Source organism: Diceros bicornis, chromosome 4 (assembly GCF_020826845.1).
Source record: "Diceros bicornis minor isolate mBicDic1 chromosome 4, mDicBic1.mat.cur, whole genome shotgun sequence".
Taxonomy (NCBI): domain Eukaryota; kingdom Metazoa; phylum Chordata; class Mammalia; order Perissodactyla; family Rhinocerotidae; genus Diceros; species Diceros bicornis.
In genome coordinates this window covers 100222267-100235440 of record NC_080743.1, presented here as the reverse complement: position 1 = coordinate 100235440, position 13174 = coordinate 100222267, and the positions used below count along the sequence as shown (strand labels likewise).

At 39.7% G+C, this 13174-nt stretch overlaps 2 protein-coding genes across 2 annotated transcripts in view; one reads left to right on the top strand and one right to left on the bottom strand.

Moving 5' to 3' along the window:
* Positions 1-13174, top strand: part of MFSD4A (major facilitator superfamily domain containing 4A) — a 307016-nt gene that overhangs the window by 114064 nt on the left and 179778 nt on the right. The gene's annotated exons all lie outside the window — the stretch shown is intronic.
* NUCKS1 (nuclear casein kinase and cyclin dependent kinase substrate 1) overlaps positions 7600-13174 on the bottom strand; it is a 33362-nt gene continuing 27787 nt past the window's right edge. Inside the window, exon 7 of the mRNA XM_058540226.1 lies at positions 7600-13045. Coding sequence (XP_058396209.1) covers positions 12846-13045 — 200 coding nt within the window. The 3' untranslated portion in view covers positions 7600-12845. The remainder of the gene's footprint in view (positions 13046-13174) is intronic.

The following is a 13174-nucleotide window of genomic DNA, read 5'->3' as shown; positions in this document are numbered from 1 at the left end:
ATCAAAAGGTTGCAGAGTTTTGTGGTTGTCAGGCTATGTGATCCAGGGCACATTGTTTAACCATTTCTAGACCTCAGTTTCTTCCTCTGTAAATTGGAGATAGTGATATTGCCTGTATCTCATTGGACTGTTGAGGATTCAAAGACAGAAGCCATGGTAAGTGTTCAAAATGATTCATGGAACATTAGCATTCACAAACAGGAACTACTGTTATTATTAACACTTTTTTTTGGGGGGGTGAGGAAGATCAGCCCTGAGACAACATCCGATGCCAATCTTCCTCCTTTTTGCTGAGGAAGACTGGCCCTGAGCTAACATCTGTGCCCATCTTCCTCCACTTTATATGAGACGTCACCACAGCGTGGCCTGACAAGCGGTATGTCGGTGCGCACCCGGGATCCGAACCTGCAAACCTTGGGCCGCCAAAGCGGAGCGTGCGCACTTAACTGCTGTGCCACCGGGCTAGCCCGTGATTAAAAACACTTAATGTTGGAAGAAGAAGTACAAGTTAACAACCACAATGAGTTTGCAGGGTGAGATGTAGATTACTACAGAATGTTACTATGTATGCTCCTCTTGCTGCACTCTTGAACGTGACCCTCTGTGGTTTGTTAAAGACGTTTTCAGGGTGCAGTTGTCTTTCCAGAAAGAGAATAAAAAAACTCAAAACCAAGGCCTGAACCTGTAGTAAGTCCAATTGCAGGCAGGATTCTTAAGTCACAGGGTAAAAAGCAGAGGTGCCAGAAGAGGTATAAGGCAGTGGGATTCAACAGAGAGAAAAGGTTCAGTCCTGGCTTGGGTGACTCCTACAGAGGGATGAAGCACCCAAGAGTGAGGAAAATCATTTCCAGGAAAGGCCAATAAGGATGCAACTACACGATTTAATTGGTGCTACGGAGCCAAACCCAGACAGGTGCAATAACTGGTCTGTCTCAGTAATATCACCTAGGCCAAGTTGCCTCTTCCAATAAGAAGAAAAGGGCAAGGATTTTGTCCAGCTGATCCTTTGGCATGATTTAAACTAGCAGTGGTTCTAAAACTTGAGTGTGCATCAGAATCAACCACAAGGCTTGTTAAACCCAAACTGCTGGCCCCACCCCCAGAGTTTCTGATTCAATAGGTCTGGAATGGGGCTGAAGATTTTGCATTTTGAACAAGTTCCCAGCTGATGCTGAAACTGTTGGTCTGGGGATCATATTTTGAGAACCACTGGTTTAAAGCACTTTTCTTTTTTTTTTTTTTTAAAGATTTTATTTATTTATTTATTTATTTTAAAGCCCCAGTAGATAGTTGTATGTCATAGTTGTACATCCTTCTAGTTGCTGTATGCGGGACGCGGACTCAGCATGGCCGGAGAAGCAGTGTGTCGGTGCGCGCCCGGGATCCGAACCCGGGCTGCCAGCAGCAGAGCGCGTGCACTTAACCGCTAAGCCACGGGGCCGGCCCTAAAGCACTTTTCTATAGGCAGCCAAAGAATATCAGATTGCAGAACCCTTAATACCTTGCTTTCTAATAGATATAACAGTTGCATTTAGATATTAGACTTTTTACTCTTTTCTATCCCATTGATTAGAAAATGAAGATGATGTGTATTCTCAACTAAGAATTTTATGTTGAAAACAGAAAAAAAAAAAACCCAGAAACAAATGCCCCCAAACAAAGAAATCTCTTTTGCAAGTCTGATTGACATACACGAGACCTGACTTGGCCTGTCAGTGAGTGGGGAGAGGGGTGTCGAGAAGCAGGACTCCTCATTCCTCACGGAAGTCCTTCCCCACTGGGCGCTTTCAGCCTGAGAGCCCGCCTGTGTGTCTATCTTTGAGCAAGCTAGCATTCTGACTCTACAAGAATGTTGTGAAAGCCAGGCCCGGGGGAAGAAAGCTATCCTAGTTTTCAGCTAAGTTTTCTTAATACCATACTCTTAAAAAGGGAACAAAAATCCAGTTCTCATGACCTTAAATGCTGACGCTTGTCCAAAATGCCTAATGAGGGGGAAGCGTGTGTCATGCACATTAACAGAACTCAGTGATGGTAACTGGGTTGAGAAAAGTGAAAATTTTACTAACGCCAAAATGACCAGTTCCATCTCCTTAGGAAGATAACATGACAAGAGGGACTTTCGACTTCTGAGTTGTCTTATCTATACAAGAAGTCTAAATGATGTTCTTAAAGATCTGATGGAAGGGGCTATTACAAGATAACAGGCTCCTGACCAGAATTTCAGTATTTACACAGTCTGACTGTTACTCAACTTACATAAATCAAACTTTTTTTTAAAGGCTTCCTCCTCTCTGTTGAAATTGGGTCTTTCTTCCCTGAAGACTGAAGAGAATTTGTGGGGGAGGAGGGAGGCGTCCATCTTATGGCTCATCCCTGGGGTTCAGTTGCCAAGTTGCTATTCGTCTACAAAAGGGTGTCCTGGTAGGGCCCTCCACAAAAAGCATTCTAGTGAGGCTCCAGTATCGTGAGAACACAGATCACATTGCATCAGTAAAACAGTTCAGTTGAGCCCCTGGGTTCTGTCCCTGATAATGGCTCCAATACATAGTTTTGTGGCTTCCTTTCTGGTATTAAACGTGAAAGGCCAAAGACACAGAAATATGGTGATTTCACATACCAAAAATATGCTACTGACACGTATTTGTAATCAGTTTTCCAGGCCAAATGAGTGTTCCTTCATTTGATATATATGTTCCGTAACTGGGAACAGAGTTTGTAACCATTGGATGACGTTTTTTTCCCTATAAGCTGAAGAAACATTCAAACTCCCATCAGTTCTGCATACTTAACACTATCAGGAAAACCTGTTACTAGTGCAGGTGACTTGGGAGTTACTGTCACCCTTCCCTCCCGTCTAAACCACCCTATATTGCAGGCTGGTTAAAGTTTACCTTTCTGCAAGAGTGTTCTTACTAATAAATAACTCATTTGTACTTCAGAGACAAAGCTAACAGGATTTCCAGTTCTGCAGGAAGGAGGTTTCTGCAAGCCACATAACTTGCCTAGAGGGACTTTATTGCTCGTTTGAGGCCAGGTGGTCTACGATGCCAACAGCAATTCAGGTGCATAGAGAGCCTCTTTTCCAGGCGCTAGGTGTACACAGCCTCTCTCTCTTAGTGTCCCAGGGAAGCGGAGGAAAATCAGTTCCTTATTATCCTCATTATGTAAAAAGGAGAATCAGGCGTGGGGTGGGGGGAGATAAGGGGGCTGGGGGTAGGTGACTTGCCCAAGATCACCCTGTAAATGGATCTTCTGCTTCAGCCACAAAGCTTCTCTAAAGCAGGTCACAAGACAAGGAAAGGTGATGGTGATTCTCATGCTATTGTGAGCATTACGTGCTATCCTCAACTCTGCTGCTTTCTGCCTGTAGCACTTTTTATACTAGTCACATACATTTCCCAGAATAATCCAATTGTAAATATTTCATGCTTTAGTTCCTTAAGCCATAAAAATATCCCAGAAATGCCAATATTCTGAGACCCAAACTATATCTTCAATTATTTTTCCTATTGGGGAGTAGGACAAAACTCTTCATCATACCACAGGTCCTAATTTTTGGTTTGGATTATAATCATCATGATTTTCATTGTCAATAAATATTGCTGGCTAATTTGGAGGTGAACTCTAGAAGCAACAGATGTTCTAGGAGTTCCCATTTCCACTATCTGGCATTATTAGTGTGTCCCCACTTAGACTTAAATCTCCCAGAGTAGGACATCTGCTTCTCAATGACTGCTCAATGGTGTTAACTTCTAAAGAAGAGTGAGTAACCCATGAGCTAAATATTAGGTCTTCTTGCTTCATTTGAGGGTGTGGGAAGAGAATGAGGGAAAGCAGGATGAGCGAAAGAACCACCTGCTTTGCTGATGGCCCAAGACTGGCCCATTGTGCAAGGTCTAGGACAATAACCACTCTCTCTAACTAGATGCTGTGTATATCCCACATAACTGAAGTCACACCAGCAGTTCTCTACAATGGAGCTTTGGAATCTAAGTTCTGCATTGTTCCAGGTTTACCAGGAAATGCTATTTATCTTGTACTTGGGCCAACTGTGTGGCTCTCTGCAGGACAGCTGGTTCCCTAACCACTTCTAGGGCTACCTGGTTCATGTATAAACAATATATTTACCTCAAAAACACTAACCCCATGGAAACTGTTCATTCACAAAAACAAGAGAAGAAAAGAGTGGTAAATTAGATCAGCAGCAGGAAGAAGACTAGACATGGGGAGCTTTGAGTTTGTAACTGAGATGCGGCATGCATTAGATATGAAGTCAGGTTACTGAAGCCCCAGATTATGCTCCAAGATCTAAGTAGAATGTCAACTGAGTCCTCCATGGCTTCTAAAGACATTTAGTTCCTATAAAAGAGCTCCACTATATCATTATCCTTAACTACTTTGGAAGTAAAAGCATATTTTAAAAATGCTTAGTATTTTATTCCATCAGGCTGAATTAGTAAACTACAACAGAACCAATTTATAGTCACAGAGTGAGGATCCAGCATATGTCACTATATCTACATACTTTTCGGGTAGGTAGGTGGGTATATCACAATCTACTTTTTATTGATTATATCACTATACATGTTCAGTTTACTGTGGATGAGAATTACTTACCACATAACTAATCAGTTACAAAATTGGTAGTTATCCTAAAATTTAGGCCATCATTTTTCTTGTTCCAATGACTTTCTGCCACCTTCAGAGCCATATCTAACCCGTCCACCCTCATCTCTTGTAGTAGGAGAGCCCTGATTACATACAAACTACACATTCTTGTTTCCATCCAAGGTGGAAAAGTGTAACTATTAGACACATACATATATTCAACTTAATAGCTACAACATTATCAATAATAGTAATACATATATGCAATCTTCCTTGATCTACTTAAAGTTAGATTTTTAAACAAATCATTTCTGGGTGCCAGCTTAGAGCTAAATGAAGGCATACTATTACTTCCAACATTTTATGCTATCATATTTTCAATTATTTGCTTTACTACAATGGAAACTCTGGCTGCACCCTCCTCCTCCCTCCCCCAGAATTAACACAGCATTTATTTCACAATGTTTGTCCAGGACTTTAATATCGAAACAGGAGACACACCCATGAGTTATGCTGATTTCTCCTGGTGGTGGCCCAGCCAAAGCATATCCAGATGAGTACCTGTCCATTCTATTAAGATAATGGAGGGAAAGAGAAGCATGTCATCATGATAAAGGAACACAAGGCAGCACTTGTATGTGAACATGTGTCAGTACTGCTTGTGTAAGAGACAAGAATTTTTTGAGCTGGAGGGCAACTTCAAAAGATAACACCTGTTACAAAATAGGGACAACAGTTCACAGCTGCATTTTAAAATTGCAACATATACTTTCATTTTGGGCTGTTATCCACATAGGTTTTGAGAACTGTAAAAAGGGAACATAGACAGATGTGCACAAATCAAGAGATCCTATTTCACACTTAAAATCCAGAAGATTCCTGCTGCATACACTAGGATATTGAGTGGGCACACTGATCCCAGAACCTCTCTAACCCAAGTAGGTGGTAGGGTATCCTGATACTGTGGATGCTGAGCCCAGGGGACAGTATCTAAAAATGAGATGGGGTGAGCAACAGTCCCACTGGCTAAGTATATGGAGGACAAGCACTGCCCTCTACTGGCAGAGGATAAGGGCCATATAGACAAGATGATTAATATTTTCCTTCATACAGTGACTATCTTAAGACATAATCAGAAAATAAAAGCTTTTAAATAATTTGAATCTTCATATCTAGGGACTACAAGGATTTTCAAGTAAATTGAAGTATTTAACAAGAAATTTTCATATCTCATTGAAAAAAATTTTTCCCATTTTTTTTTTTCTTCTGATGAACATTCTCCCTGAGCTAACATCTGTGCCAATCTTCCTCTATTTTGTACGTGGGTCACTGCCTCAGCATGGCCACCAACTAGTGGTGTAGGTCCACGCCCAGGAACCGAACCCGGGCCGCTGAAGTGGAGCACACCAAACTTAACCACTGGGACACGGGGCTGGGTCCCCATCAAATCTTTGATGTAACTCATTGGACTGGTTCAAGTATCACTTACTTAAGAGATGCTAAAGAAGAGCAAAATGCTCAAAAGATTATTATCAGGAAGAAGGCTCCAGGGACCCCATTTACACAAGATAACTGGCTTTAGAACTAACAGCTGTGACAACTTAAAGCACACACTACTCACGACCTGATCCAAAACCGTGTTGTACCATATACAAGCCATGTCAGATCACATCCTACCCGAGCCAGTTTATTTTCTGCAAAATTGGAGAAACATCTGGCCAATTTCACAGTTGTTGGGAAAATCGAATGAGGCAATACATACATAAAAACTCTTCATAAACTGCAAAGTGCTGTACAGCTAGTGTTAAATTACTGTATGTAATGTTCACGGATAGGAGTCGAGGGAGCTCCAAATGTATTTTATCAAACACAATCTCCATGCCTCTGACGTTTGTCCACCTGATGGTTTTCAAAATCCTTTAAATCAGACTATTTCTTCAGCATTGTACGGAAACAGAAATTTGGTACGTTAAAACACCTACAGATTATGAGGAAAAGCTGCCGGTTAACATTTTTCTGAAGTCAACTTTGACCTTGGACAAATGACTCCATAAGAAATAAGTCAAGTTAGTCACTGACAGACAACAGCATGCAAAAAGCATTTCACTTCAAAGCCAAGGTATTTGTACGTTAATTACAATATTTGGATGACAATGCAAGAATGTAAACAAGGGGAAAGGATGAAAAATAAAAAGCTCTATTAGCTACACTATCAGCCCAATTCTATTTTTTCTTTTTTTGGTGAGGAAGATCAGCCCTGAGCTAACATCCAAAAACAATCCTCCTTTTTGCTGAGGAAGACTGGCCCTGAGCTAACATCCTTCCTCCTGCCGCCCATCTTCCTCCACTTTATGTGGAACACCACCACAGCATGGCTCGACAAGCGGTGCGTTGGTGTGCGCCCAGGATCCGAACCCGGGCCACCAGCAGCAGAGCGGGTGCACTTAACCACGACGCCACGGGGCCGACCCCTCAGCCCAATTCTAAAGAGGGATCTTGTACCATGTTCTCCATCTAAGAAGTAATATTTAATTCTAAATTGCAAGATGGTGTACTCCTTTACAGGTATTTGAAATTGAATGCAAATGTGTTTTGTGAGTATAAACATTATCCTTTATTATAATCATATGATTGTTGAAAGAATTTTACCCTCCACAACACTTCATAACTTGGACACGAACATGAGAAAAAATGCTACCTAGGAATCCTCATGCACCCAGTCCAGTGCTCCCTTGATTAACCAAGTTAGTGAATCTATTGCCTCTAGATTCCATACTCTGAAGTATTAATTACTCCTTTTGACTTGAGACAAGACATGCTTTTCTTGTTACCAACAGTGATGGTCAGTTATTTTCTAAAGAATTCATTCAGGAAGCAGGTTCCGCCCCAAAGTCAGGCAGGACTGAGAGCTGACAGGCCAAGTTGATCAGCTGTATAGTAAGTCAGTGTATTTACTTGAGAGTATTACAATAAGTACACAGAGCACACATCTGGGTTATAAAAGCCCTTTTATAAAGCCATTTTTAAACAAAACAAAAAAAAGTTTACAAAAGAAAAAAAGATACAGAAAAAGAATAACTTGCTTCATATGTCCCAAAAAGAAAAAAATAATGGGGACAATGCCAACATGCTCAACAATAAAGGGTTCTTTTTCTTATTTTTTAATACAAAATACAAGCAAAGGATACACATACTTAAAACAGAGCTCAGGAGCAGACACGCAGTCCTGGAAACCCTTCAACAAAAGAAAGCAAGAGTTTGTTTTTTCTTTGTCTATGCAGATACATACAGAGACTGGGATATGTAAAAATTAAGTATCACAAAAGACCATCACACAAGTCTACCAATGCATGTTGCATCTATAATTCACGAACATGGTCAACAAAATCATGTTCACTTCAACCCCATTTCATTTAAATTAAAAAAAAAACTTTTAAATAAAGTGGTTACATTCAAACTTTAACTTCCTTAGTACCATGCTGCAGATTTCAGCACTGTTAAGGTATTGCAAGAATGCCCAATCCTCTGGTGTCTGATCACATATTCAGCAACATTGCAGTATTAAGAAAGGGACTGCCCCGGTCTCAGCCGATGGACTAATTAAATACATTTAAGCAGGTTCCTCTCTTTTACCCTTCCTGCTCAGAACGTAAAAGATTAAGGACTAAAATCAAGAAAGACTGGGAGTTTTAGAGCTGGCAAAATGAAGTCTGAAAGATGAATCAAGGCAATTACTGAGAACCTGGCTGCTGCTTAACCTGGCAAATCTTAAAATCTTTCCTTAAATCTTGCAGGAATTAGGTGTATAAGGTTTGCTGCAACATGTTCATGGTAAACAAACTAAGTAGAGCTCTTATTTACAAATCTTGTAACAAATACTTCTGGAGGAATAAAGAAAAAAATTCACTGATTTCCAGAAGACGAAGGTTTAATTGCCAGACATACAAACACACACTCACACACACACACTCACACACACAATACTTCAGGGGTTTATATATATGTTATTTAGGGCATAAGCTGAGTACTATACCCCTCTACCCCAAAGAAAAAGGAACAACAAAAATCCCCCAATTTTACCCTTCCCCCATAATCTAGAAAACCCTCCCTTCACCCCTGATGTACAAAGTGTATGCACAATGGTGGCATTCCACCAGCCACACAAAGCATGCTCAAACAGATGTCACCAGTTCAGTCACTCCATCAGCATGGCAACAGGCAGGTTTACGGGACTTTTCCCAATAGTGGTTAATACACAGTCAGCACCACTGTGAATTCTGTGAGTTAGACTTTGAAAAAGGATAACTTAGGGATTTAAAAAGTCATTTTGTATCAAGTTTATCTCAAGACAAAGAGGAAAATGGGTTGCAGATTGAAACTTGGCTATAGATAGCTTGATGTCCCAATATTCAAATAATAAACTAACTCCCTTTTCAAATAAACCCAGCTCCACGCACAGAGAAAAGGATAGTTTTCTAACCTTGAGAGCAACCAGCTTGTTTTATTTTCCATGTCCCTTGGCAGGAAATGTGTATCACTCATTCTGTTGAAGTATCTGTCTGAATGCCATAAAGACCAGACCCCAGGTTTCTTCCTTTCCAAATTCCTAAGATGATAGTTTCTTCTTCTCAGTGCAGCTACCGGTGATGCAGGCACAGAAAGACCTGTTCAAACTGAAACTCCCATTCTTTAGAACAGCGACGGTGGCCACATGATCTTTTATAAAGCTTTCCCTGTTGCTCCTGGTATTAAATTCTGTTCCTGCCTTTTTAACACTCTCAAAGCATCTCCTAAACTGGTTTGTTTAAAGAACAGCATTACTCCCTTTCCCCAACCAGTACTCTAAAATCCACTTGTTACTTGAATGTTCATGGATTATAAAAATGTAAAAAAAAAAAAAAAAGGTGTCAAGTTCAGTTTAGCTGACCATATCCACAAGAGTGTCAACAACCCTCCTGCACTATAACTTCAAATCAAATTCCACTCTTGATTAGTTACCTATAAGAAAATGCTATTTGAACCAGTACCAAGAATAAGTATTGAGCTGAGGATTGAACCTGGGGAAAGCCAGTTATTATGGAAAAAAAAATCAATATCAAAGCTCCTTCATGGGAAATCAACTACTATTCTTCCAGAGTAAAAGATTTCCACTCATTACTTCCCTAAAGGAGGACACACCCATTTGTTTTCCTTCATGGACTCAATAGGGAGTGAAGATAGGAAAGAGAGAGGTTTTAGAAAGCAGGGCAAATCTACTATTACTGAAATTAAAATGTATCCTGTGGACCCACTCCACTGATTCCAATCTGAGGTGAGGAGGGCTAAAAGCAGCAGCAAGTTACAGACCGATTTAATAAGATGTAAGCTACCCATTTCTAGCTGTGTGTGTGTTGGGGAGGGAAGCCTGGAAAAAAAGAATCTTAAGAACTAGAATGTAGTGTCAGTCAGCACAGCTGCCGAAATCCATGTTCCAGAGGTAAACCTAACAGAGCTAACATAGAGAATTAAGATAACACAAACAAGCACCTTCAAGGTTAATGTCCCACTTCCTGAGCACTGCAAAACAAGACAGTGAATGCTATTGCCATTTCACCATAGGCACACTGGAGAAAAAGGGGACTTCAGTCACGGGTGGTGCCAATGGCCAGTCACGATTAGCTTATAGCCTGTAACCCGTCCCGACATCACTATCAAGCCTGACTATTGAGCACCTGTTTCCAGTTGAGACACCACAGCTGTCCTCCTATTTGCATGCATGATCTGAGGGGAAGACTAGAGTGTTTTAAATCATCAATAAAAAGTGGAGAAAACAAAGATCATTCAGAGCCTGTCTCACTTGGGGACACAGATCCTTTTGTCCAGTCTGTTAGAAATATATAATACATTTTCAATCTCATGAATTAATTTTTTAAAAAGGGATACCAAACAAAAAGCCCAACCAAATGCAACAAGTAACCTAGAAGACATGATTACCTCTAAAGTATGCACGTATATCACAGAGATGTTAGTGCAGATTAATATATGAAAGAGAGTGTGTTACATAAAGCACTGAGGCTAAAGTTTTACAAGACCCCTACCCTCAACCTTCACAAAACATAATCTAAGAAAAGCCCAAATGTCACTGGGAATGTAAGATAGAGTTATAAACCCCTAAAAGTAGAAGTGCATGGTGGAAACACTGATAGGTCTTTTACTATATAAATACAAACCTCCTTGTTAAAATCGAACACCTGAACAAACCCACTAAAGCAAACAGAAGCATCTTTAACATTCTCATTACCAAGTTCACAACTATCAAGTTAACCATCATGAAACATAATAATCCAACAGCTACTTATGTTCAAATTTTGCATTTTTGGCCAAGGACTATTAACTCTCCAAATTCATTCTTTAACACACACAGTGCAACAGTGAAATGACTTTCTGCCACTAGGGTGTTTTTTAAAAAATGACAGAGTAAGGTTATTCCTTAAAGTGTCTTAAAAATCAGAATAAAAATATTCCTTAAATAACTTTTTGTCCTAGGAACAACTGCAAGAAAGCCATGTTGTCTGAGAGGAAAATATGCTGTTAACTTAAAAGATAGAAAGAAAACTGCATAAGCTATTGAGAAAGCAAACCTAGATAAAAAGGCAGAAGTTAAATTTCACTAATTTTTCAACTTATTAGCACACTAAGACCTCTAAACCTTGCTCCTATTAGCTCATGGTATCAGGATGTAGAGGGCCAAACCTACAGATCTATTTCCTGACTGTCTTCATAAGGCAAAGAGTCTGTAATCAACTGCACACAGGCCTCCTGAATGCCTGGTTTTTCTAGCCCTGCTGAGCCCCTTAAAAACTGCTTTAAGCAACATGAGCAGTAAGCAATGGCACCAGTAAAAAGACGAAAGCAAACTGAATAGCGTGAGAGTAGCACTGAACATACTCCTATCAAGCACAGGATGTGAAGTAGTGAGGAACAGAGCCAGGAGAAATCATGTCCTACAGCAGAGCTGGTAGGCACGGGGGTGGGTGTCCAGTGGTATCCTACGTAGTAGCAAGAAGTCAAGATGCACTGCATATCATGGTTCTACAAAGAAATGGGAAGACAGGTGTATGAAAAGGAAAATGTCTATCCCCAAATAAAAACAGAGCATGATTCATGGGATCTGAATGCATACTTATGGCATAAAAGAATTTTAATTTTCTGTTTTCATAAAGGAAAATTCTCAAGTCTTTGTGATTGAGTTTCACATTAACTGGTACTTTATTTGCTTAAAACCTAAACACTGTCAGTTTGAGAAGAAATCCATTGTGATGTATATAGATCTTGCCATTTAGATTCTAGGTTTTTTTTTTCTTTTTTGGATCCTTGGTAAAATTTTATCCAAGAAACAGAATAGACACATACATATTTTAAAACATGAACCATTAGAGAATGAAATAAAAAATCAAAAGTGATTTAAGTTTTGGCAGCCTTTGCTTTTTTTTTTTTTAAGTTCCTTAAAGACTGTAGCAGGATAAAAGGATTGCTGGCTCTGAGTCTCTCTGAGATAACAAGTGATGAAGTAAAAAAAAAAAAACCCATACCCTCAAACAAGGTCAGGTAACCCCATTCTTTGCCCTGCCCCCAAGGTAAAAAACATGAATACTTTTAGTAACAATTCAGAATTCATCTTTATCATCTATCTGCCCCATCAGTGGAAGTTGAAAGTCATGATTTTTTTTTTAGATATCCATACTTTTGTATACAGATATATAAACTCGTATTAGATGACAGTTGATTTTTTTTAAAAGTCTAGGTAGAGAAAGCAGCAATCATTTTTAAGTAAAACCCTCTATGTTTTTTGATTACTGTTCAATTTGCTACCAGTTGGCAAAAAGCAAAATTTCCATAGTGTTCATGCAAATCTTATTGCTTTACAACTGTGGTATACCTTCCATTAAAAATAAAAAGATGAAGCAGTCAATCCAGTGATTAATTTGATGTGGCTTTCATGGGGAAGAGGATGGTGGCAAAGAGAAGACCAATAGACAAAAAGGTAAATTAAACATACAATGGTTTTCTTAAAAAAAAAAGAGAGAGAAAATGTTATTTTCAACAAAAGGAAGAAAGCATTGAAAGCCTATGAGTCAAGCCATAGCCAAAACCATATTCTACCTTAAGTAGGTTTTCTTTTTTTGCCCCCCCCCTTTTCTTTTTTCTTTTTTTTCCTCTTTTTTTTAATAAAACCTCTCCCCAAACCATCATCACTTCTAATCCTCCCCAGACTGGGCTTCATCTTCGGACCCTTCATCCCCAGATTTCTCCGGTGGAGGGCTTGCAGATGTCTTCTTTTCTGGAGGGCTTTCTGGTTCCTCATCTTCTTCTTTGGGAGAAGGAGTCTTTTCCTTTGATGCCTTTGAAGCTGTGGGGCGACCCACTTTCCCTTTGCCTTTCACAGGACTTGGCGTCACTGAAAGAAGAAAAATACCAATTTGGGGAAGAGAAGGAAGAAAATGTCTTTAATAAAAATCAGCTACAAAACAAAACAATCTGTAAGAATAAAATCTATAAAGACAACACCCCAACCTACTAAAAATCA